This window comes from Dryobates pubescens, chromosome Z (genome assembly GCF_014839835.1).
Source record: "Dryobates pubescens isolate bDryPub1 chromosome Z, bDryPub1.pri, whole genome shotgun sequence".
Taxonomy (NCBI): domain Eukaryota; kingdom Metazoa; phylum Chordata; class Aves; order Piciformes; family Picidae; genus Dryobates; species Dryobates pubescens.
Genome location: NC_071657.1, coordinates 118,415,650 through 118,442,871, shown reverse-complemented (window position 1 = coordinate 118,442,871; position 27,222 = coordinate 118,415,650). Strand labels below are relative to the sequence as shown.

The 27,222-nt window shown below is 43.7% G+C and overlaps 1 protein-coding gene across 2 annotated transcripts in view; it reads left to right on the top strand.

Moving 5' to 3' along the window:
- Positions 1-27,222, top strand: part of PLXNA4 (plexin A4) — a 538,983-nt gene that overhangs the window by 60,911 nt on the left and 450,850 nt on the right. For both annotated transcript variants that reach the window (XM_054178000.1, XM_054177999.1), the window contains exon 3: positions 523-705. In XM_054178000.1, the coding sequence (XP_054033975.1) occupies positions 523-705 (183 nt within the window). The remainder of the gene's footprint in view (positions 1-522; positions 706-27,222) is intronic.

The window sequence follows — 27,222 nt, the reverse complement described above, 5'->3', positions numbered from 1 at the left end:
TAAAACATAACGTAAATGGTGCTACAGGATTTGGGGGTAGGAGAGGCGTGATTATCTAGTTCTCATGGATATGAGTCCTATTGTTGGGTCTCAGGGACAGAGGTTGAGCCAGGGTCTGTTTTATTTGCTAGTGCAGATTTAGTGGTTCTTATTCTGGATCTCATGAGAATAATATGCACACATTTTTGACAGACCTGGATACTTAAAACATTTTCAGCAGACTTTGCCTTTGATTGCTGGGTCCTGACTGGTAAAACTCACTGGTAAAGCAGTAGGAAAAAGGCCAAATGTAATATATTCTGCTGGGTTGTCATTCAAGAGAAGTTTCCAGTTCTCCTCCTGGCTCTAACTCATTATGCAACTTGGGACAAATTCTTTCCACCTCTATTTCTCCAGTCCTGCCTTCGTCATCGATTTGTTAGCCCACATGAATTATGGGCATGTTATGCAATGGGGTCCCTGGATGGGTGGATTCTTCCCAAATGGCCTCATCTTCTTAACATTCTTCTTTTGTGTTTGCAGTTGTTAACAATTGATGACAATTTTTGTGGCCTGGATATGAATGCCCCCTTGGGAGTATCATCCATGGTGCGAGGGCTCCCTATTTTCACTGAGGATGGAGACAGAATGACATCTGTGATTGCTTACGTCTACAAGAATCACTCCCTGGCTTTTGTGGGCACTAAGAGTGGGAAGCTCAAGAAGGTAAGACTTAATCTGTTCCTCTAATTCAGGTTTTCATGTTCTTATGGAGATTTACTGTGTTGCATTGTTTGAGCATGGTCCTTACCTCATGGTGCATCACCTATTTTCAGGATAGAAAATGTTTAGTTGGCAGAAAGCTTTGTTTCAATCTTGAGATGATGTGAGAAAAGATAAAACCCTTAATCCACATTGTTCATCAGCAGATGAGTGTTTCTGAAGTCAGACTACTGCCCCAGCCACAGACAGACTTGATGCAGTTTATATCCAACTGCCTTTTTTTTTTTTCCTGTGTTCAGACCACACAGCTGATCACAGGGCATCTGTGCATGCTGGGGAGAAAATGATTGTCGTTGAAGTTTGTTATGAAACAGGATTCATCTTCTGGAGATCTTTCTTCAGAGCAACGTGACTAGACTGTGATTTCACCACGAGCCCAACATGGGATTAGAGGTTGCTTGTTTAGGTCAGGGTGCTCCTACTGAAAGAAGAGAGTTTCCATCAAAAGAAGGCTCTGTCTTGACTGATAATGATCATTGTTTATGACTGATGCTGCGAAAACCCAAATACAATATAGAGCGTGTTTATGTTCCTTGCTATACATTCTCACTGCAAGTATGCCCGCTGCATGGCTGTAGCTCTGAAGTTTGCCATCTAAGGTAATAGTAGAGAGGCTTAAGAGGTGGAAGCTGGGAATCATCTACCTGTGGTTTTCTCAAAACAGGAAGAGGTATTAGAAGCGACCACCTCATGCTAATGATGGGCATCACCTCTATTTCAACCCCCACTTGCCAATCTGACAGTGCTTCTCTGAATGTTCAGCCCAAGAGTGTTGCAAAATATTATGTGTGCAAGGAGCCTGTGGCTTTGCTGTAATAATGGAGATGGGTGAGATGCTGGGAAGGGAGACTGGGCAGAGCCTTGGGGGTCTGGGTGTTGATCTCACTGAATTCCTTTTGCAAATGAAAACTTCCAGTTTGGGGAGAGGACGAAGGTGCTGATCTGTCATGGCTTGTGTATAAGGTAGGCAGAGTAGATGGGGGAAGGAAGGGATTTTTTTTTTGCTCGTAGATGCTTAAGAAAGGTCTGAAATCTCTAGTTTTGTTCCTCTACCTGTATTTTCACTTAATTAGGGTTGTAAATTCAGATGTTATTGAGGTCTGCTAAGGGAACAGGATCCTGTCCACTGGAAAATGTCTCTGGCTTTTGTTTGACAGAGGAAAGGCTGCTGCTGCTGCTTTGGAAAAGAGAATGTTTAGGTGTTTGGTTTTTTTTTAAACAATCTACTCAAACATGTGGAGAAAAAGCCAGATTATTTTTTTAAACAGTCATAATAAAAATAATCTCCTCCCCTGACTAATTAGGTTTTGCTTCCCTGTGGTATCATAATAAACTGTTCAGTTCTTCAGCCAGTCTCTTTTGGAGGCGGGGAGAATGGGGTAGTTGAGATCTGAGTGGTAAATATTCAAAAGACCTAAACAGTTCAGAATGCTGCTTCCCTGCATGTACAAGTGTGTGCCTCTTTTTATTATTATTTTTTGGGCTTCAAGAGAAACAAACTCAGCCACAGGTCTGGCTTTGGCTTTTCCTTTGCAGGTCACATTGCAGAATTCAAGATCTAATTCCTTTTAATAAGGGGAAAATACAGAAAGCTTTTAGTCCTCTGTGGAGTGTGGTTGAGAGCAGGGAAAGCCTTATAGGGTAAAGAATGAGAAGAGGGGAGCTGAATGGGCTGATGTAATTTGAGAAAGCTTCCTTTCATTCCCTTTTTCCTAATGTGCTGAATATTCTGCCGGTGGTAATTCCTGCTTTGGGTCTGTGTGTCAGAGCAGAGCTGTAAATCCAGGCTGAGATCTTCCTTGGTTCAATAAGTCTTCACTGGAGAGGGAGAATGAAGAATGGGGCTCCCCTGAGCACATGCAGTTGTTATGGACCACTTGATCCAGGCTCCTGGAAACCTTCAGTTCCTGAAGGTTCAGTCCCATCCCTGGTATGACTTCTACAATCTACTCTCCTCCATACTCTGCTGACTTTCAGGGCTCCTGAGGGTATATGAACTCAGGACACCAGCTTGTTTTCCCTTTTGAGTGCCACACAAGGCCAGTTTGGCACGCAGGATTTTCACCTGATGGTCCTTGTCCCCTGCCAAGACATCATGGGCCCTTTGAAGCTGTTTTGCACCTTGGTTCATCAATCAGTTGCTTTTGAAGAGGAAGAATGGGAAGTACTTCACTGGTATTGCAACACCAGCATAATCCATTACATTAGCATGAAGTTTGATTTAAGTGGAAAAAAAAGCCCATGGATAATTTGGAATAAGCTTTATAGGAGATGAAACTCCATGTACCAGTGAACAAAGCCAGGACCTGCCTTTTTAATTGCATGCTGGGTCTTCCCATGCATGGTGTGTGCTGTTTTTTCCTTCCTGGTGCGGTGCAACTGCTTGGTCAAGGCACACTGAAATACTTTAGATAGCATGAAGAGAAGAGTCATGAGATTATCTTCAAGGTAACAGAATCTACTTAGTTTCTGGAAGACTTGCTGAGAATAACTTGGCCTCAAGTTACATCAGGGGAGGTTTAGGTTGGATATTAGGAACAAATTCTTCACTGGAAGGGTTGACAAGCCCTGGAACAGGCTGCCCAGGGAAGTGTTGGAGTCCTTATCCCTGGAGGGATTTACAAGATGTATAGATGTGGTGATGAGGGATGTGGTTTAGTGGTGACTTGGCAGTGCTGGATTAATGGTTGGACTTGATGATCTGAAAGAGCTCTTCCAACCAAAATGATTCCTCAGTTCTAATTACAAGGCACTTTGGGAAAAACTTTCCTTATTTATTTTTTTTTTCTGCAGTTTAAGTCTTTTTCTCTGTGTGTATTTTTATCCAGAAGTGGCAGACTGTGTATCAGGTTTTGATGTATTCAATCCGTGAATACTGCGCAAAGTACCCACAGTCACAGAGCAATATCTGTTAGTTGATACACAAATGTCACATATGTCAAAGGAATTTATCCAGTGGCACACACAACTGAAATAAAATATTGTGCATTACAGGACTATATCATTAAAATGAGAACTAGCAGCGTATCGGGAATCTGCCCGAGTAACCAAGACAACAAAGAGAGAAAGAAAAGGAAAAGCCAAGACAGAGAGAGGGTAGGAAAAGAGTGACTGAAACAGAATGACAAGGTTAGCCCCAGCTCTTTCACTGCCTCGGGCAAAATGCATTTTGCAACCCTCACTCATTCACACAGCTATATGTGCAAACCAACAGGGAGGCACTGAATAATGTGCTGCAGAAACGCCGGTTTGCCCGCAGCACAGCCTGGCCCAGCAGAACGGCGATTGAAAAAGGAGAAAAACGCAGAGCTAGGCAAAAAGAAAATGACCCTGTCCAAATCTCAAGTACAGAAACCACTGTCCTTGGGTTAAAGGCCCGATAGGTGCTGGTGGTGTCTTGGGGATGGAGTGGATGTGGATGCTAAGGGACATGGTTTAGCACCAGACTTGGTATTCTAGAATGGGCTGGGTTGGAAGAAACCTTAAAGATCACCGGGTCTGGTTGGACTTGAAGGTCTTAAAGGTCTTTCCCAACCAAAATAGTTCTATGATCCTATGACTACATCAAACAGCTAAACTAGACATATCAGATAAGATGGAAAACCAGTTCCTGATCACTTGTGGTCACTTAAGATTCTGTGTTAATTTAAAATAAGAAATATTTTGCCTTGCAGTTCTTTGGTCAGATTCCAATATCTGTAATTACCTTCTGGCTGGGCAGCCCATGGTCTTCCCCTGTGCCTTCATTACAGAATGACCTCCTACATATCATGAGAAGTACTTTGAACACAACCTGTGGCTGGAAGTCAGTTGTCACCCTGTGACTTTTTAGTGATTGTTTTCAGGAGATATGAAAGCCTTGCTGGAGTTTAGCAAAGGTCTGGTTTGTTTCTCTACAAACAGCACAATAAACCATCAGGATTCAACCCTCTGCTGTGAGGATAGGCTGAGAGAGTTGGCATTGTTCAGTCTGGAGAGGACTCCAGGGGATCTTCTTGTAGCCATACAAAACCTAAGGTGGGGGAGTCTGTGGGAAAGCTGGAGAGTGAATTGATCAGGTAATACTGTGGCAGGATGAGGGGTGATGATTTTAAACTGAGGGAGATTTAGATGAGATGAAAGGAAGAATTTTATTACGCTGAGGGTGGTGAAACAGTGACCCTGCATTCTCAGAGAGGTAGTAGATGTCTCTGGACCCACTGCAGATCAGGTTGTTTAGGGCTCTGAGCAACCTGACCTAGTTGGAGATGTCCCCTTTCACTACAGGGATGTTGGACTAGATGATCTTTAGTAGTCTTTTCAACCCAAATCAGTCTCTGATCAGTCTAGGAATAGGAGTTATTGAGTATGCTTTCTACAAACCATTTTGCAGTAAAACATCCAGGTGCTGAAATCCACTGGTTTCCTTTGCACACTCATTACACGCTTTGCTCTTGAGTTTGGTGACATGAGAGAGATGGAAATATACCCATGGAGATGCTTTGCACGGTTCTGTATGCTGCTGGATTATTTTTTTTCTAGTGTGTCCAGTCAAATTATGTGACACTAATACCTGTCATCACTAAGGGAGCACAGCAGGGTTCTGTATTCTTTGTGCTTCCTTCCCTAGGCATTTAATTTATGGGTCATTGCTCTTGCGCAGATAGTTTCCAGTCAAAGAAATATAACTATTATTCTGTGTGTCAATGCTGGTGTAAAGGGCAATTTGAGTTTACAAATGTCAACCTGGTAACAGCCTGAGGAATCACACTTTTAACCACCAAAAAACCCCACCAACACCAAACACCTCTTTTCCATTTAGAAATGTTTGTTTGAAAATGAAGTTGTAGCAGTTTGTGTTCATTTGAAATCTCCCCACAAGGAAGAATTTTTTTTTTTCATTCCATCAAAATATTTCACTCAATATTAAATTCCTTGCAGAGATAGAAATTTGGCTTTAAACTCAGTTCTCTTGCTCTGTCCTGTATTTCATTTTTCATAAAATCCCATCGGTTTGAGGTCTTTGAAGGGCTTTTTAGGTTTGGACTGCCACTGGGGATGGAGGTTTTCATTCGGATCGCTCAGCTCTGGCCAGCACTGCCCATCAGGCATCACTTCTACTCAGCAGAAAAGTCTCAATATTGACCAGTTTCATGAACCTCGCTCTGGATTACCCTGAACCCTTGAGGAAACTGATTTCTTTGGATCCAGACACCATAAGGGAGTGTTTTTGATCTCTGAGCTTGGATTTGCAATTCTCATTTTGGCCTACCTTACAATGGTGCTAAGGGGAGCTGGCTTTCTCAGGCAGATAATTGGATTGGAAAGTACATTCAGGTCTGAGATCTTGCTGGTTTCTGGCCATGCAGCTGTGGATACTCTGTCCCATCAGCCAGCTGAAAGCTCTTCTGGATGCATGCTACAGTACTGTTCACAACCCACTTGCCTTGAAAAGGAAGTGGGAACCACTGGTGGCTATTGAAGCAGTCAGTTTGTGGCTTGGAGAGGATTCACCCTGGTTTATGGGAGGTTCATAATCTTGAGTACTGTCTTCAGTTTTGGGGCTTTCACTACAAGGAAGGCATTGAAGTGCTGGAGTGGGTTTAGAGAAGGGCAACAAAGCTGATGGGTCTGGAGAATAGGTCTTACGAGGAGTGGCTGAGGGAACTAGGGTTGATTAGTCTGGAGAAAAGGAGGCTGAGGGGAGACCTTTTTACTCTCTACAAATACATGAAAGGAGATTGTAGCAAGGTGGATGTTGGTCTCACCTCTCTAGTAACAGGTGATAGGATGAGATGAAATGCCTCCAGATTGTACCAGAGGTTTAGATTGATTATTGGAAGAAACTTCTTTACTGAAAGGGTTCTCAAACACTGAAACAGGCTTCTCATGGAGGTGATTGAATCCCTATCCCTGGAGGTGTTTAAAAGACTTTGATGTGGTGCTGAGGGACATAGTTTAGCACCAGACTTTTTGAGTTAGATAATGACTGGACTGGATAATTGTAAAGGACCATTTCCAACCAAAACGATTCTCTGATTCTATGATGAGGACTCCTTCAGTAGGATAAACCTACAGGGTAACCCTGAAGGACATCCAAACCTACAGTTCTGTTATCATTGATTGCTATGATGGATCCTCTTGCTACAGTCCTTGCCGCCTCACATAGGGGGTGAGATCCCATTTGTCAGGAGAAAGCAGCTGAATTCTGGTGGTACTGGCAACGTATCAGGTCCTTCCACAAAGCTGGATAGCTCTCAAATGCCATGAGTGGGTAACAGAGGAACAAAATGGAGTCTTTCATACAAAAACCTTTGAATAAAAGGGTGCAAGAGATGGGTGGAAACACAGGCAAGAGAGCTCTGGGTAAGTTGCTGATAACATGATGTACCCACATGGAGAGGAGTATTTTCCTTTTCTGCTCCAACACCTCACCTTCCATCCAAGGAGCTGGAGCTCAGGAAAACCCTGGGTTTGCCATGCACAGGTTTGCAGTCTTGTGATAACTGCAGGCAAAGACACAGATGCTCACTGTTTCTCCAGACTTGGGGGCTTCTGAACGTGCATGAAACAAGAAAACCTGCTTGGTTTTGATATTCTTTAGAGGACATTTTACTGCTGACAGCTCTGTGAGAATATCAGCAGGGAAACTCTGATTCCTTCTCCTTCCCTCTGATGCTCTGAAAGAGTCAGGGAGTTTACATTTTAAAATTTTTCCAGTTTTATTTCCCCAACTGCTTGGCAAGTGGACTTGACTGTTCTGTGAAAACATGCCATAGAGGGGCTGGCTCCTGCTGGGAAGTTGGTTTCTGCAAGAGGGGCTTGTTCACCCTGGCCTTTCCTCACAGCTTCCTAAATCAGCAGGAGTCCAAGTGCTTCACTTGCTCGTGATGAAGCGATGCTGGTTCCCCTCAGTGTTTGACGTCTTGGCAGGCTGCAGCTGTCTGTGTCCTACACTAATACACAGTTCCTCTTTGAGAGGTTGTTGTCTACTTGGATGTCTAAAGAGTAGTTCAGTTTTCTGTCCATTTCTGGCTTTTAGGAATCTGTGATTTTTGGTAGCTGTGGTGTACCTGGCACTTGATACTCCTATTTGGTGTACTATCAGGCAGCCCTGAAGGATGTGGTGATGGGAGTCTGTGTGGATGTTGGGCAATGACACCCCTTTGCACTTGGTCATGGCTGCTTCAACATGACTTAAGTGTTGGGTGATCAGATACTCTCTCCGTGGGTGAAATCAATGATGCAGGACTTGTACATCCTGGTTGCAGGCTGCTGCGCTGTTTCTCTTCCCCTGTTGCTCTGAGGCCTTCTGGTTGGTGGGGACCTTTCTGCTGCACTTCAACTTCTAGGAGTGAGAGGTCTAACTGAGTGGGAAGCAGATTCCCCAATGCCTTTGTTCATCTCAGAGTGGCAGTTAGTTGGGTGTATCTAGATGAACAGCAGAGTGGCCATCCAAAAGGACCTAGACAGGATGGAGCAATGATATTGACAGGAATTCATTTAAAAGGTGTGAGGTCCTGCAACTAGAAAAGTGTGACCTCTTGCAACCATTCAGGCTACAGAATGGATTTGGGAGCAGCTCTTCTGAAAAGGACTTGGGGATCTTGGTAGATGGCAAGTTGCACATGAGCCATCAGTGTGCTTCCACAGCATAAGTGGCCAACAGCATGTTCAATTATACAAATTACTAGTAGACTGAGGGGAAGGTGATGATCTTGAACTTAATTGCTAGACCACATTTAGATACTCTCCCTGTACTTAGACCCTCAGTACAAAAGAAAAACATTGATTGACCAGAGCAAGTACCTCCTGTTGATCAACCTGCCCTGAGTGGTGGGAATGAGAGATGAGAGTTCATTTTCTCTGGGGAAGGGAAAACTTGGAGGGACCTCGCAGCAGCATTCCCATGTCTACAAGGAGGCTGTTGAGAAGACAGAGACAGGTTTTTCACATTAATGAGTGGTGGGAGGGTATGAGACAGCAGGCATATGTTGATGTAAGAGCACTTCTAACTGGATCTAAGGAAAAACCTTTTTTCAAGGCCTGAATGCACAAAACAAAGTGGTCTTATCTCATAGCTGACCCTGCTTTGACCAACAAGTTGGACTGGAAACCTTCTGAGATTCCTTCCAGCCAGGTTAGCCCATGATCCGTTCTTTGCTGCCAAACTCGAGCTCTAAACTACATCAGGGAACCTGTATCTAGATTCTGCTGCTGACCTGGTGCAGCTGACACTTGTTTTGGACATCCACCAATTGCTCTTTCACTTCAGGCTGGTGCTTCACCTCTTTCACCCCTCATCTCCATGGCTTGGGAACTTGCAGCTACAGCTTGCCACCACCGCACACTGCAGTTAGCTTGTTGCAGTATTTGACTGCAGTAGGAAAATTCCCTTTTTCCCTGCTAGAAAGTTGCTGTTCCCAGCAAGAGATTGAGCCTGGGTGGTGGCTTTTTAAATTTTTTTTTTAGAGAGCAATTAATTTTCTGTGTCTCTCCCTCACGTCCCCTTCTCTGCTTTCTGACTACTCAGCAATCTGCTGGAGGTACAGGCTTTGGCTGAGCTGTGCTTTTGCTGGGTGCCTTGCATACATGCAGTGAGTTCCACTCTATTTTTGGAGGTTCTGCTGTAACAGTGCCTCTGAGACTTGTCAGAGATGGCATCTTGTGACTGTGCAATGAGATTTGCAAATGACCATCCAATCCCTCCAGATGCAATCTGTACTTCAAAGTCCTGAGGTGCTTGCTGTCTGCTGCCATGCATTCTGCATCAGTGCTGCTCTACCATGCTGTGCTATTTCGGGCTGGGGTAGAGTTTATTTTCTTCCCAGTAGCTGGGATGGAGCTAAGTTTTGTGTTTGTGCTGGAAACAGTGTTGATAACAGTGTTTTTTTTACTGCTGAGTAGCACTTACACAGAAGCAAGAGCTCTCTTGCTCTTCAAATCACCCCACCAGTGAGTAGCCTGGAGGTGCACAAGATGTTGGGACTGGATAGCTTGGAGAAGCATCTTCTCAGACTGCAGAGGAGAATGTTCTGGGGAGACCTAATAGTGGCCTTTCAGTATCTGAAAAGGACCCACAAGAAAGTTGTGGAGGGACTTGTTACATGCACTTGTAGTGATAGAATGAGGGGGAATGGATTTAAGCTGGAAGAGGGGAGATTTAAACTGGATATAAGGAAGAAGTTCTTAACAGTGAGGGTGGTGAGACACTGAAACAGGTTGCCTAGGGATGTTGTGGATGCCCCTTACACTGGAGGTCTTGAAGGCCCAGTTGGACACGGCCTTGACCAACCTGGTCCAGTGGAAGGTGTCCCTGCCTATGGCAAGAGGGAGAACTAGATGATTAAGGTCCTTTCCAACCCAAAGCATGCTATGATTCTATAGTAGCTGACCAAAAGGATATTCCAGAGCACATGACAACAGGCTCAGTATACAAAGATGAGGAAAGAAGGAAATGTTATGACATTTGTCTTCCCAAGTCACCATTATGTGATGGAACCTGGCTGTCCTAGGGATGGCTGAGGACCTGACGATGACGGGAAGCAGTGAATTAATTCCTCATTGTGCTTTGCTTGCATGTCCTGATTTTTTTATTATTTTTTTTTTCCCTTATTAAACTGTCTTTAACTCATCCCACCAGGGCAGAGTGAACAAGCAACTGTGTGTGGGTCTCAGTTGCCTGTTGGGGTTAAATGATGATGTGTGTTTATCGCTGACTCCAGAGAAATAGCAGACTCCACTGGACCCACTGCAGCAGGGAAGGCAGCAGGTTGCACCATCATCTCTCCAAACCCTTCTTTTAAGAAGCTGTAGGTTGAATTTGACAGGTTTCTAGTCCCTAAGCAGCTGAGATGGATATCCCCACAGTGGACTGAAGATGCATGCTGTGACGGCAGGGGTATGTCAGTGACAAAAGAAGACACAAAGGGACAGATAACAATGCCCTGCTGTTGAGGAAATCCATGGGCCCTGCAGCCTCTCCATGGACAGTTTGCAGTAATGCTGATTGTCACTTGTCACAGCGGGTGATTTTTCTGCATGGTGCCAGTAGGTCTCTGCAAGATGTGCAGTATTCAAGCTACAATACCTGGCATGGCTGTGGTGTTGATGGAAACCATACAGGGGTGGGATACAAAGAAAAGCAGGTGTGTCCCCTTATCCTCTTGGCCCATCTGCTTTTTATTGTTGTCATGTTCCCTGAGAAGCAGTCTAGATAGGACGTTAGGTGATCATCTTTGGCATTTGCTTGCTACTTTTGCTCTCCAGAGTGAAAAAGAGAGTTAAATAACTATCTCTAATGCCCGGATGGATGCCCAGCCAAAATGGCTCTTGTCATTCCTTCCTCCACTCTATCCCCTTCCCTTTTGACTGGGATAATGACTTTTCAGGGAGCCCTTGAAGTGCCTCATGCATCTGCCTTTGATTTGCATGCCTCTTGCCTGCTGACCTTCCTTACAGGAAGTCAGCTTAAGTGCGGTTCTCCTAATTAGTTTTGCTTTAATTCAATCTTTTGAAATAATTTTATCAAAAAGAGGAAACCTTCTACTCACTCCCTCATTTTATCAGCTTGTTTTCATGCATGGTCTCTGGGTTTATTTCTCTATTTCCCTTGTCTCTAGATAGGACATCATTTGCATATTTGATTAAGCTCCATATGTTATCAGAGAGCCAGTTGAAAGAACAGCAAGCCCCTGATAATGCACTGAGCATCCATCTCTTCCTTTCGCCATCCTCCACTCTATTCCACTCACCATCCTGCAGTCCTATCTGTGCCCAAAATCACCTTTGTGATCTCTCTCATCTCTGCTTTCTCCCTTTGGCCCCATGACTGATCTCTGGTTCAGTCATAGATTGTTGTTTTAGACTTCACAATTTAACAGCTCCTGTCTTTAAGAAGGATGGTAACTGAATTATGGAATCATAGAACGCTTTGAGTTGGAAGGGATTTTTAAAGATCATCTGGACCAACACCCTTGCAGGTAGCAGGGGTATATTCAAATACATCAGGATACTCAGAGCTCCAAACAACCTTGGATCTAGTCTGAATCTCCCTTTTAGTTTCAAACTATCACCCCTTGTCCTGTCACGACAAGCCTTGCTAAAAAGTCTGTCCCCAGCTTTCTTACAGGCCCCTTCAAGTATTGAAAGGCCACAATTCTCCCTGGAGCCTTCTCTTCTCCAGACTGAACAACCCCAGATCTCTCTCTTTCTTCCTGAGTGCTGGTGAATATATAAACCATGATGACAAGGTCAAGCTTCACTTTCTCACTCTCTCAGAACCCCTCCAGGATCCTGTTGTGCCTAGATGAGAAGCACATAGGATATGTGCTGCGTGAAACATGCTTGTTCCCACTGTTTGCTTATTATGTTGTCCAAGGCTTTGGTGAGGGTCTCAGCTGGACTGTCTGCTGAATCTATTTGCCACAGACTGGACTGACGCCTTTTAGCTCATCTCCCATGTGCTGAAGTAGCTGCTGTGAAGAGGCACCAGAGTAGGGTCAGAATGGCTGAAAATAGACTAGCTGTGGAAGAAGAATTTTGAAATGTGCATACAAAAAGTTTAAACCCATGACTTTAAGGATTTGTTCTCTGGCTAATGCCCTGTGAGAGCAATTTGCCCTAAATAGTTGTCCCACCCCACCTCTTGGAACCCTTTAATTTGAAATAACCTGTGGATATCCCTGAGGAAATGTAGGGAAATATTTACTTTAAATGTAATTTTCTTGATTTTACCATTGATATTTAAGCTGGGAGAGACTTTGCTTTAGTTTATGACTTGTAGCTGGCCATACTCTGTCCTGATGAGACCACAACTGGAGTATTATGTCTATTTATGAGCTCTTGAATTCAAGAGATAAAAGGAACTACTGGAGAGAGCCCAATGGAGTTTAAGATACTGATGGAACTAGAGCATCTTTCTGATGAAGAAAGGCTGAGAGACTTTGGGCTGTTGAGCCTGGAGTAGAGAAGGCTGAGAGGGAATCTTCTCAATGCTTATAAATATCTAGAGGGTGGGGGTCAAGAAGGTAGGACCAGACTCTTTCCAGTGGTGCCCAGTGATGGAACAAGGGTCAGTGGGCACAAACTGGAACACAGGAGGTGAACTTGAGGAAAAAAACCCAAACCCTTATTTACTTTGAGAGTGAGAGTTCTGGACCTGATTGCCCAGAAAGGTTGTGGAGTTGTCTTCTCTGGAGAGATTTGAACCCCACCTGGACACAATCCTGTGCAACCTCACCTAGACATACCTGTGTTAGCCAGGAGTTGGACTAGGTGTTCTCCAGACATTCCTTCCAATCCCTACCATTCTGTGATTTCTGTAGGGGTGATTAGATGCCTGACCCCTGACCTGGCAAAGCCAGGATGGGTTTGTAGCAGCATAGGGAATTAGTGTAATTAGTTTTCCTATTGGTGTTGGGGAAGCCATCACAGATTGCATAAGGGGCCCTTGACTGTTAAAAAAGTCTTTCCCTCAACTGGTATCCAAAAAGTATGAACAAGAGCTCAATGGAAAGGTAAAAAGGAATATGCCTCTCTTCATCAGTGTGAGGCTCCTTGGGCTTGAGCTAATCTCAAGAACCTCTCTCCATCTCTCGCACCCAAGCAGCCCCACAGCATCAGCATGGTGTTTCCAAAACCCCTGTTAGAAAGTTGTTATCTGCGTATCCACCACTTGTGGATGCTGCTGGTGGTGTTTGTGAAACTGAGAGAAGGCAAAGAGCAATAAAACCCCCTCCCACTCCCATTCCTCTTTAACTTGATCTCTTCCTCTCACATTTCTTTCATTTTGGTTTAATGACTTTGGCTCATTATGCTTCACAGTCTCTCCCTCATTTTGTCTTGGTGGCAGCCTGTCTTGAAGAGTAATCAAGCTATGATGAATTGCTGGTTGTTGGACTTGTGTGAAACTCAGTGGGAAGCATGAATAAGTTGTACTGGGTTTTGTAGGCCCCAACCCATATGGTGTCTGTGGGAGTGAAGACTTGTGTTACTACGCAGGGATCTGTTCCTGCTTGGTCTGACGCTTGTCTTGGTGTTGTTTTGTGGGGTTTTTCCCTCCAGAACCCTATCAGCAGCCTGGTCTGGCAGATTCCTGGCCCTTTCTGAATTTAGAAGTCATTGCTGGGCGAGGAGTACAAATATAGGCTGAAGGCTGGACCAGGACAGTTAATCAAAGCTTGGTTTCATCAAGGTCTTTCTTGGTTGCTGGGCCCATGGTGACCTGAATGCATCTTGCTAGCTGTGATAGCAGCTAACTCTCCAGACTTGACTGTAACCTGATGATATCAAATTTAGGTTAATGTCAATAATGTCTTTTTTTAATTATCTTGACTCCCATTGCTTGACTTTCTTCATACTTACCAGTCTTACTCCAGCTATGACCCCAAGGATGATTATTCATCTCCTGAAAAGGGTTGAGTTGGAGTGGTATTTCTGTGTGAGACCCCAACAGGAAATAATGTGCTACTTGGGTTGGTATCCATGCTTGATTAGAAGCAGCAGGACTGTATTGATGGAGATACCAGGAGTGATTTTCTGTGGGACATGTTCCATGGAAAGGGTAAGAATTCTGCCTGTAACAAGTATGTGTCAATGTCTCCCCTTGGTAGAAACATGTGTTGGAAACAAATTGAGAGCTCCCAGGATCTAATGGAAGATGGGTTAGGACCCTGAAGGTGCCAAGAGAAGGAAAGTTGTGAGCCCGTCATCTGTGGGTTTCAGCTTTGGTTGCGCTCTGTTGTGCTGAAAATGTTCTGCTTAGGATTCACTGGGCTGGGTCACTTTGGATAACAAAATGTGAACCCCTAAGGGAATTGGGTGGGTTTTGGAAGCTTTGCTGATGGTTATTTTCTTCTCGCCGATGTGGTATGTTGGCGAAGGACTCCAGAACACTTGTATCTGTGGCATCCTGGAGATGCAAACCGCTGTTTCTGCTGCCAGCCGTGTTGGTTTCCCCACCCTGCTGGGATGTTCTTGGCTCTGGTCTGGAGTCATCTTTCTTTTTGACTTCTTGCAACTTTAATTTTTTGAACTGAAGCTGGTAATAAATTCCAGTGATGTCAAGGAAAAGGTTATCACTGAAACTAGAAGAGACCTTGTCATATTAGTTTTTCAGACCTATTCTGATGAAATCTAATTAAACACAGCCACCAGCACTGCAAACCTCCCTGTGTTTGCCTCATTTTGTCACATGGTTGATTAAGGCTGGGTTGTGATTGGAATTTAACTTGTGATACATGCTGGGGTGGATGTAGTGTTGAAAACTATAGGCACTTTGATCTTTTCCCCACTGCATAAGAGTTTCTGTGGGTTTCTCTTGGATTTCACACACAATCAGTTTTCTCCTTGGGGTCTAAGGGAAAATATCAATGATGGAGCTAACCTGAGCAATAAGCATGTGTCATGCATGCTAATGCATTTTCCTGCCCTTCAGAGAGCATCTCTGTGTTGGTAAGCGATAGGACCTTGGTATCCTCTTAAGTTTGAGTTTTTAATGTCTCTCTTACAATGAGAATAACTTGTTTGTTGTTTTCTAACATGAAAGCTTAAATGAAGAATAAAAAAGAACCAAACCCAGACCTGTGCCAAATGAAAAATGATTGCTCCTCCTCCTGCTTTCTCAACAAAACAAACCTGCCTTCAAAGCTCTGGAAGTTTTATGGTCTATGAAACAACCACTTACAGTTATTTGACCTCCTCACCTCCCCCCCTCCTTTTTTTTTTTGTGTGTGTGTGTCAATTAGCTTGCTTTTTACATTTCTACTGTGAGAGTCTAAATCTTTTGATGCTTTCAAGCCCCTTTCTCCCCCTTGTGATGATGTAAATTAATTCCCCAAATCCCACCTAAATTCTGATTTTTTTAGTTAATTTGCTATTCATGGAGGGGGAAAAAAAATTGCCAAATTTCTCTCTCTCTGTTTTGCTTTCATGTCTGTCTTAGCAGGAGATATATGGAGAGGTGCAAGAACTTCCAAGACTGCTGCATTTAGGTTCTTTGTTCAATTTCTTCTGCTGGGTTAGCATTTTTTTGTCTGCTTGGAAGCTGGAGAATTGAACTCACCTGGGAGCCATGGGAGTGAAATAAATTATCATAATATAGTGGGAAAAGAAAAGATATTCCCTTTTTTTGTTTTTAAAGATGGTGAGTAGTGTGGGCCTGCCCTGGTGTATTACATCTGTTCATTTAGAGATGTAATATGGCTTTGGGCTGCATCACTGAGAGATTCCTATTTTGAGAGATGAGGGCTGATTGGGCTAGGGAAATCTAATACCTAACTTCTAACAATCCCAAATGCATCCTGGTATTAATTGTCAGTAAATATAACAGCAACTTAAAAGATGAGCGTTGGTTGTTAATCCATGATTTTTAAGCCAGTCTCATTTTTGGGGCTGACTTGATTAGGTGACTGGTGGTGCTGCAAACCAGTGATCAGGGGGCAAGAGAATAAAGACCTGTTGCATAATCATAGACTCCTATAACTGTTTCCGTTGGAAAAGACTTCTAAGATCAGAGTTCAACCATCCTGTTCCATTACCTTGCCATTCTTTCAGGAAGGAAATTTTTCCTAATATCCAAAATGCACCTCACTTTAGCACAATTCCAGGGCATTTCTTCTTGTTTTATCACCTGATGCTTGGGAGAAGAGATCACTGCCCATCTTGCTCTAACCTCCTTTCAGGGAGTTGTAGCAAGCTAGAAAGTCTCTCCTCAGTCTCCTCAGCCTCAGGACTAACCAATCCCAGTTCCCTCAGCTGCTCCTCATAAGACTTGTTCTCTAGACCCCTCACCAGCTTTGTTACCTTAAAAAGATGATGGAACTGGATTTGCATGTATGTTCAGATGCATGATGTTATAGGCTGTGCTGGAAAGGGTTTGTCTTTAGGGAGGATCTGAGCGCTACCATCCCAAAAAGCTCTGAGCAGTCCCAGGTTTTGGTGAGGCATCAGTCAACAGGACCTGAATTACCACAGACACATTATGCTATTACAAAATTATCTAATTTGGAAAACATTAAAGATCATTGAATCCAGTTGTTAATCCAACACTGAGAAGTCCTTGATTAACCACATCTCTAAGCACTACATTTACATGACTCTTAAATAGCTCCAGGGATGGGAATTCTACCTCCCTAGTCACCCTCTTCCAATGCCTGATAAGCCTTTCAGTGAAGAAATTCTTCCTAATATCTAAACTAAACTTCCCTTGGTGCAAGTTGAGGCCTTTTCCTTTCGTGTTACTCATTACTTTGTTGAGTGGACCAAGTAATGAGTCCAATAGTGCTTAAGATACCAGCATGGATATCATGGGGGGGCTTTTTATTGGTGTGGGTTGGTTTGTTTGTTTGGTGTTGGGGTTTTTTGTTTTGTTTGTGTGGTGATTGTTGTTTTTTTTTTTCTTGATCATAATTTACATCCCCTTCATGCTTCCTGTCCTGTGATGTAGCCCAGGCTACCAATATGCTGCTTTCTTCCCTGTAAGGGAAAGTCTCAGCTGCTTTCCTTTTCAAGCTCACACTGACATTGTCATGGAAGTGCTGTCCTTCTCACTGCAGAAAGCAAGCCCTGCTAGGAAAGATGATATCACTGGCACTAAATATATACCAGCCATCAGGTCCCTGGTCCATGCCAGGGATGCTCTGGCAGACTCTGATGTGATTTGCTTTCTGTTTTGTCAATTCTGTTGGTGGCAGGTGATTTCATTAACCATTCCCTAATTGCCTGCAAAGAGCCCAGCTATTATTTGTTTGCTTTCCTCCTCTTGATGAAAACACATGCGGATGGCCTCCATGCAGTTCCTTTTTCCAGGAGGCACAGATCAGCTCTGTCACCCATTTTCCAAACCTACTTCTGTGGTTTTAATTTAATTTCTTTCTTTTGAGACCTATAAAGCTTGGAGTTGGTGTCACAGAATTATAGAATGGTAGGCACTGGAAATCATCTAGTCTAATCCTACTCCTAAAGCAGGGTCGTCCAGATGGGTTTTGAAAGTCTCCAGGGAAGGTAGCCCCACAGCCATTCTGGAAGCCTGGTCCAGTGTTCTCTTACCCTCACAGGAAACAAGCTTTTCCTTATTTTCAGGTGAAACTTCCAAATTCCCAATTTCAGTGTTTCATTCTAGAATGATGCCGTGGGATTTAAGTGCTCAGCTATGTTCCCTCTGTGCCACCAGCTCTCTGGGTGATATTGGACTCATCTGTCCACTCTCACTGTGTTTCATGTTGTGAAAGGAGGACAGGGAAGTTGGTAGAGAAGTTGTTTGGGAAAGTACTGAGTTCCTCCTTGAACACTGGCTGAAGATGGGGTCTTGGCAAGGTTTGGTTGGGATAGGCAGTGTATGTTGCTCTTGGATCTTCCTCATATCTACTGCATCTTGTAGACAGTTTGTAACCCCATTTATTCTGCTGTCTTGTTAGCTCTCTCCAACAGCTACCTTGGCTAGCTGTCCTTTGACCTTGCCCTCAGGGTATTTCAAGTTTTTCTATTCCATCTCCTTTATTACTTGCCTAAGTAGCTTCATTCAATCTCCACAGTTTTACTACTGGCTGGCCCTTTGGTCCTATTTATCTTGGATGTCCATCTACGGTTTGATCTGAGTATCAGACTAAGACACAAATCTGACTTCAGCTTCCTGCTGTGCTACTGATTTGTATGGACCTACCCTTTGGGGGACTGGGATTCATCTCATTAAATGTGGATATATCCATCTACAGGAGGAATTGTCAACTCTTCCTCCAGTCCAGTGACAGAAATCATACCTTTTAGGAGACATCTAGCAGGAGACTTAAATTGCCTGTTTCAGATCAGGTGAATTGTGTCCTTAAAATGTCTTTTTCTCCCCATTAACAATAAAGGCAGCTGAGGGCAACTTGTTCAGATGTAAACACTCCTATCTCCATTTCCTCTCTGTAAGTGACAGTAATGGTCTTTCCCTGCTTTGTCAGGGGTCCTGTGAACAATTAGTGGTTGTGAGGTGCTCCAACATTATGATCATAAAAAAGCTCAGTGCAGGGTTATCTGATGCATTACTTTTGAGCTGCAATTTGATTAACATGCTCAGATAGCACCTCTGTGTGCCCAGGAAGGTGGTGGAGGTCCCATCCCTGGGGACATTCAGGGGCAGCCTTGATGGGGCTCTGAGCAACCTGATCTAGGTGGGATAGGGTTTAATGGCTATGATGGTGTTGGGTTGGTGATTGGGCTCAATGATCTTGGAGGTCTTTTCCTGCTGAAATGATTTTATGTCGCTGCTTTGCTGCTGAGGTGTTGGACTGGATGACCTTCTCTAGAGGTCCTTTCCAACCCAGTGCATTCTATGAAATGGGGCTATTTCTTTTGGTTCTTGTTAGTGTTCTGTTTTCTTCATGCTAATGCAGGTCACTTAATCCAAAGTCCTCTGAAGTTCACATGCTCTCACCTGCCTAGTTAGCTGCCCATACACCAAATTTGCAGAGAAGATGCAGAAGATGGCTTGAGAGTGGGGACACTGGGCAAGGAGACAGAGGGGCTGCCAACAGACCCAGTATGTGTGCACTCTTTAGAGATTGATTCTTTTTTATGTGGTTAAAAATGCTCCTCAAACTGCTAAAAGCTTAGGAAAAAGAACTTTTGGCTCATTTAAAAGAGAAAGGGAGCCTGCAGAATTTATGGCATCTGCAGTGACCTGGGGCACTGCCAGCAAATTCAGAGTTATGAGTGGATGAGCAGGCTGGTCTCTCATTGGGATCACACATCTGACAGCTGCAGCGATCCTGGGGCTGGCTCTGATGTCATCCTGGTGAAATCTGCTACATGTGAGCAGGAAATCGCAATGCACCAGCACAACATGATGCTTGAGGTGATGATGCACACTTCAACAATGGATTTTCAAATGTCCAGCATACTTCCCTCTGATTTGGAGACTCCAGTTGATAGGATGGGATGAATTAAAGAGAAAGTATTTAGGCACACAAATATGTAATCAAGATACTTTCAAAAGTATTTAGGTGTATGACTTCTGTTGCAGGAGGTCCTTACACCCAGGAACATGCAATTAGAAGGGTGCAAGTAAGTGGAGCAGGCAGAAACTGAAAGGGGAAAGTATGGAAAAGTGCAAGTTCCTTAGAAGGATCTGAATAAAGTGGAGCAGGTAGTTGATGGAAAAGGCCATACTAGGTTGGAGGTGATCTGGAGAATGAGTAAGGGCATGAGGAGCAATTAGGAAAAAAAATGATATGGCAGAGTGGGATCCCTTGAACTATTCCTGGCTCTGTTGTAGATTCCAGCATGACCTCAGGCAAAATGCTTTCCTCTCTACATGCCTCCTACACTCTTGTATACATGGTCTGAGTTCTTGAGGGAATGGACTGTCACTTCAATGAGCTTGTTCTGCACCAACCACAATGGCACTTTGATTTCATCTTGAGGTTTTGCAGGCAGCTGAACTGATAGTTCAGAGAGAAGTGCAATGAAGCTGGTGAAGGGTCTAGAGAACAAGTTTTATGAGGAGCAACTGAGAGAACTGGGATTGCTTAGTCTGTAGAAGACTGAGGCTGAGGGGAGGCTTCATTGCCTGAATGGAGGTTGTAGTGAGGTGAGGGTCGGGCCCTGATCATTCAAAACCAATATGTAGACATGGCACTTTGGGACATAGTTTAATAGACTTGTTGGTGTTGGGTTGACAATTGGACTTGATCTTGGTGGAGGTCTTTTCTGACTGTCATGAATTTTATGATTCTCTGAAAGCTGGATGTTATTGGGGTTCAGCTGTGGAATTCCCAATTGCAAGACCCCACTGATGGAAGTCCTGCTTGTGTGTTTATTCAAGGGCTTTGGCTGAACTCTTTCAAGATACAACTTTCCTTAGACCCTTGAGCATCTCTGATTTCCCTGCCATGCAGAACACAGGAATGTCATGCTTTGGCCTCCCTGCCCCCTCCCAACAGGTTGATCATAAATTAGGTTCTGATGTAGGGATTGAATTTCACTCCAGCTGCTGGAGCTGTGGCACATCTGTGGTCCTCCTGTGGTTAATGGCTTCACAAAAATGAAGCAATAAAGGTTATGATGGCTGTGTTTTAACCTCCTGGCCCTCATTCTGTTCAGCAGGAGTGTTTCTCAGGAACAGTTAAAAAACCCACTGCCTGCATTTTAAATATCTCCCAGCGATGTGCCATCTCTGAGCAGCTTTTATGAAGTGATTTTATTTTGTGATACTTAACAAAGTTGAAGCAGTCTTTTTCTTCTTCTTTTTTTATACAAGAAAGATGAATTGACTCTCTTTAAGGTAAACAAACCCATCTCTAAATTATGCCGTGGTTTAACATTTGCATATGACAGAGAAATCTGTGTAAAGCATAAAGGAAAAGGGGAAAGAAAACATCTGAAATCCAAAACATTTAGCTTGAAATCTTCCACTGTAAGTCTGTAATGCTCTTCTAAGGGGATGCAGGCATGCACAGGATGATTTGTCTGTAAAGAACAGTTCACAGCTCTGCTCATGAGTGAGCCCTTCAAGGGAGAGTGCTTCTACTCTCTCACAAACCTGCTGTCTGCTGTGAAAACCCACCAAGATGAAAGCTGAGATGTGACTTTGGGCACAGGTTTTATTGTATCAGAATCTGTCATTTTAGTGTGAACATCCTTACAAATCCAGCTTTTTCAGGTGTCTTCTCCCAGTCCTCGCTGATGAATACCAGTTCCTTAAATCCCAGCTGTTTTCAAAAGGAAAGTGAAGTCCAACCAACCAAGACTGTGATCATCTCTGCTGGGTGTTGTGGATGCTGCTTAACGTGCCATTCAGAGATTCTCCAGCTGTTGGCTGCCCAACAGATAAAATCAATAATGTATTTATCCTTCCAGCTCTGCTGACAGCTATGGAAGTGGTACTGTCCCTGAGTTGCCGAAAGAGCAAAACTATTCAAGCAGAGAGCTTGGGTGCTTAAAGCAGATTTATCTGAAAAAAAAGGTAGATATTTAATTTTAAGTGCTCCAAATCAATGCCTAGCCAGGATGTCCCTGGGTACACAGAGTTCAAAACCACTCCTGGATATAGCTCCTTGTTGTTTTTCATGCAGACAAATCAAATGCTTAAGACAAGAGCTGTGAAATGACCTGCCAGTGCAGACATGCTGTGGGCATGTGTGACTCCATGCAAGACATCATGGTGGAAGTCTGAACTTGTCAGCTGTCTGGTGTCACAACTTCACATAGAGGGCAAGGTCCATAGGGTGACACAATCATAGAATCATTAAGTTTGGAAAAGACCTTTTAAGATCAAGAGCAACCATCAACCGAACACCACTATGCTAGCTAAACCATTTCTCAAAGTGCCATGTCTTCATGTTTGTTGAACACCTCTGGGGTGTTCCTCCCTGGGCAGTGTATTTCAATGCCTGAACACTTTCTTGGTAAAGAAGTTTCTCCTAATATCCAATCTAAGCCTCCTCTGATGCAACTTGAGGCCACTTCCTGTCATCCAGTCATTAGTTACTCGGGAGAAGAGACTGACCACCACCTGGCTCCAGTCTTCCTTCAGGTCCTTGTAGAGAGCAAGGTGGTCTCCCTTCAACCTCCTTTTCCCCCAGATAAAATAATCCCAGTTCCCTCACTTGCTCTTCATAAGACCTGTTCTCCAGAACTTTCACCAGCTTTCCTTGCCTTTCTCTGGACACACTCCAGCACCTCAATGCCCTTCTTGGAGTGAGAGGTGCAAAACTGGACCTAGTATTTGAGGTGTGATTACCTTAACAAGTTGTCTTGCTGCACTTTGCAAGAAGGGCTTTTCTTTCACCCTGTTTCCACCCTGAACTCTGTTTTAGCCCTGGTATGATTGTATATGTGTCCCACCATCCTCAAATCTGCTGACAGTGCTCAGTGTGCCAAGTTGTTGTAGAAAGGCAAGGAAGGGGCTAGCCACCTGCTTGGAAGACCAAGAGCTCATCAGTTATGAGGGGTATTGACTTCCTCTCCACAGATCTTCCAAGAGATTTGAAGCTTAAGCATGCTTGGTATAAACACTGAGAGAGGCTCTGGGACAGGTGTTGCGTTTTTGTTTTTCATGTGTGTGTGGTGGTTGGTTTGTTTGTGTTTTTTTGTGGTTGTTTGGGGTTTTTTTTTGAAGAATATGGGATGTGATGTTAGAGCTAATGAGCTTGTTATGAAACATAATGCTATCTCTAGTAGCTTTATCCTTTGCCACTGTGTCCAGCCTGTCTGCAATTAGGAACAGGGTCTGTGACATTGTGCTTTATACCAAATCTGCAACAAGACAAAAATGTCTGATTTTCACTGAAAATAGCAGAAACTGATGATCCTCAGAGGAAGAACAAATTTTTCTTCTTTTGACTTCAATTCTTTAGAAGTCCCCAAGGACTTACTTTTAAAAATGGGAAGGTTTTGGGGGTTTTGGTTGGGTGTTTTGTTTGCTCTCCCCCACACCCCCCCAAGGGATTTAGAAATCAGGTTGGGGTTACCCCAGATATTTGAAGCTGCAACCCTGGACAGGGCTTATGAAGATGTGTTAGGCAACTGATATTGATATATTGACAAGGTACAATGCAAAAGAAGAGTAGATGTGGACACACAAATTTCAATGCTTTTTTTCCTTCTTGTCCAAGATAACTCTTGTGCTGTATCTGTAAGAGGTTAGTAGGGATGAAGAATTCAAATCCAGCATGAAAGCCCCAGCCCTGCAAATGATTTCCTCTTCCTCATGATCTGATAAATCAGGAAATACAGATATGGAGGTTACCTCAAGAAGTCTTTGCATCACTTCTACCCTAAAGAAAAGCCACTGTATATCAGCCATTCATCTGGCATGTGCAGTGTCTCAAAGAAGACTCCTGAAGTCCAGGGGGCTCTGCCTGACGTATAATTTCTGACTGTTGGATTTGCAGGCTTTGTCCTATTTTGTTTTAATGAATGTCTCTTGCAAGCTCAATCCTGTATCTGGGGCTGTGCTCTTCTGGGGAATTGTCCAGCCATTGTCAGAAAATTCATCTGAATTACCCCATTCATTTTAGTCCTATTCACTCTGTGCCATCTATTATAATCACTTTTTTTCCTACTACCATTAATGTCACCCAGCCTGTTTTGTTTTTTTTAAACACTGGAAACATTAAATGGATAGATATTTTAATTGGTATCATTACAACAAATGGTCCCAGTCACCCTGCAACTTGGGTGAACATTTCATGTTGCTGTTTAAATGATGAGGGCTTTTTCTTTATTTTAATGCCACTGACAGCTACTTGTGTTTAATTCATTTTGGTTTTGTTAGGAGGGGAAAGTTATCAGGATTGCATCATTAAAAATGCATGCTTGGGTTATTCATGCGTGTGTCATAGATCTCTGTGTATGATCCATCACAATTCAGCATTAGCCAATGGGGATGCCAAGCGGAAAGGGTCTGCTGAGCATACATGTAATTCAATTACACCCATGACGTCACATTGATTGGGTTCTTAATGGCACCTCCGAGCCGTGCTGTGAACGAGGCTGTGCAAAATGAGACTTTTCACTCGGGCTGCCTGTGACTGGGAGCACGAAGTTTGTGTCACCACCCTGGATTTGTGGACACTTGGATCTGATAGGAACCAGGAACCTCATTTGGAAAGGCTCGGCAACCAGAATCATAAAATAGCAGGATTTGGGAAGGATCTCTGGACATTATAAAGTCCAACACCCCTGCTAACACAGATTCACCCAAATTGGGTTGTATGAGTTTACATCCACGTGGGTTTTGAAAGTCTCCAAAGAAGGAGACTCCACAGCCTCTGTGGGCAGCCTCTTCCAGTGCTCTGTAATGACCCTCACAAGAAAGAAGCTTCTCCTTAAGTTCAAGTTAATCCTTCTGTGTTCTAGTTTGTACCATTGCCCTTTGTCCTATTGCTGAACATGACTGACAAGAGCCCACTTTCCATCCTCGTGACCTCCACCTTTTAGATATTGATAAGCATTGAGAATACCCCCTCTGTCTGCTCTTCTTCATGTTAAACAGTCCCAGGTCTTAGCCCCCCATCATAAGAGAGATACTCCAGTCCCCTCGGAATCTTTGACTCACTCTGTTGGACTCTCTCCAAGTTGTTCCATTTTCCCCTCTTGAACTGGGGAGTCCAGAGCTGGACCCAGGACTTCAGGCGTAGCCTTACCAGGACAGAGTAGAGGAGAAAGAGAACTTACACCTGCTGAAGGCCAGATGTGAGCCAGCTCAGGCAGCACAGAGCACATCTTGATTGCTACAGGAGCTGCGCTTCTTGGACTCTAATAAAGAAATAAGATGTTATCACTGCTGTTATTAAAGTGCTTTTACCAGTGCAGCAGTCCCCCTGGCAGAGGGGCAACGTGTCATACTGCAGCAAGTTCTCCTAACCTCATGTAACTCTACTCGTGTTGGAGCAATGGTTTCATTAAGATTCCCTTCTTGTTGATGAGGGGTTGTGGAGCAGGGCATGGATCTATTGCCTGCAGCTGAAAAGGAAGATTGAATATTTTCTTCTCTGGAGATATTAAAAATCTGCCTGAGTGTGTTCCTGTGTGATCAACTCTAGGTGATCTTTCGAGGTCCCTTCCAGCCCCTAGCATTTTGTGCTTCTGTGACATCTTTATTATTTCCTATTGTGTTAGATCTTGATCAAAGAAATGGCCTCAAATTGGACCAGGGAAGGTTTACACAGGATATTAGGAACAATTTGTTTACTGAAAAAATGGTTGGGCATTGGAAAGGGCTGCCCAGGGATATGGTGAATTTGCCATCTCTGGAGCTGTCCAAAAAACGTGATAGTTTGATATGACTTAGTGGGCATAGTGGTGTTGGGTTAATGGTTGGTCTTTATGATATTGGAGGTCTTTTCCACTCTTAATGATACTGTAAGTCCACCTTCTTTCCCCTGACCTTTGTTACCATCTTTCACCCCTGTAGTGAAATGAATCTCTCCTTTCCAGGACCTGTCCATTATGTACATAGGGAGTGCCATTCCTGGGGTGCCTAGGTGGCATAGGACAGACACTGGCTAACATAGAATGGTCCATTATTTTGGGCTCCAATGCAATGGATGTCCCTGATGCTCTGAGCACTACGGTACATGCTTCGAACAGCTCTCCATGATGCCCCTTGCTGGAACTTTCATTTTAACAATGAGACCTGGGAAGGAAAAGAGTGGAGGGAGAAAGCTGAGAGGTTGCAATGTGCTTATTAGTGGTTGAGATGACCTCTGTCAGTTGGTGAAGCTAGAGGTACATGGAGCTGGCACTGGGATGTATTTTGGAAAGGAAGAGTGCCCAGCCTCATCCCCACAGCATGCAGTTTTTGGATGCTTGGACTGTGTGTCTTGCACAGCATCTTGCACACTTGGATGCTGAGCTCAGTTTGGATGTCCTGGTACTGCTGCTTCTTGGCATTAGTCAAGTGGAGCAAGGCTTGCTGATGCAGGTTTTCTTGATGCTCCTTTAAAAAAAAATCCTCTAATTAAAAATAAGGACCCTTAGCATCCCTCACTGCCTCTCACTTCAGCATGGTTAATAATCCCTTGCTCTCTGTGAGTGCATCCTATGTACCTACGTGCCTCAGCACTTTTTGAGCTCTAGTGAATTGCAACCCAAGAATGGATTATCTGTATTTTAGAGTAGGATCACAGAGTGGTTTAGGTTGGAAGGAACCTTTAAACTTCATCTAGTCAAACACCCTTGCCATGGGCAGGGATGTCTCATGCTAGATCAGGTTGTTCAGGACTCCATCCAACCTGATCTTGAATGTTTTCAGCATTGGGGCATTAACAGCTCCTCTGGGCAACCTGTTCCACTGTCTCACCACCTTCCTTATATACACTTTTTTGCCTTGACTCCAATCTAAATTTATTCTGTTAGGGGGAAACCATTGCACATTGTCCTTTCACAATGGGACTTGGTGAAACTATTCCTCCATCTTTCTTATAGGCCCCCTTTTATATCTTGAAATACTTCCATGAGACCTTCCTAGAATCTTCTCTTCTGGTTGAACAACCTCAGCTATCTGTTTGCATTAGGCAAAATTCTGTAAGGAAAAGGAAAAAGGGACAAAGAAAGCCTTTCACTGGAATAGGTTGCCCAGGGAGATGGTGGAATCACCATCCCTGGAGGCATTCAAGAAATGTGTGGACATGGCATTTGGGTCATGGTTTAATGGCCATGGTGCTTTTAGGTTGACCGCTGGACTCAATGATCTTAGAGATCTTTTCCAAGCAAAACAATTCTATGATTTTATGATCATGGAAATAGCTTTCATTATGATTTATTTTCAGATATATTACCAACATATTTTGTGTGACATGAATGATGTGGGTAGCATTATAATATTTGCATATTTGGATGCAAATTGCTTAATAAGACATTCACATTTCAGCTACAGCTTCTCAAGCCCAGAGTGTCATACAGAGAAATAGACACAGCTACAAGCTGATCCACTTCATCATAAAGTTGACATCTGAAGTGGGTCAGGATTGTATCCTAAGTGAATATATTAAT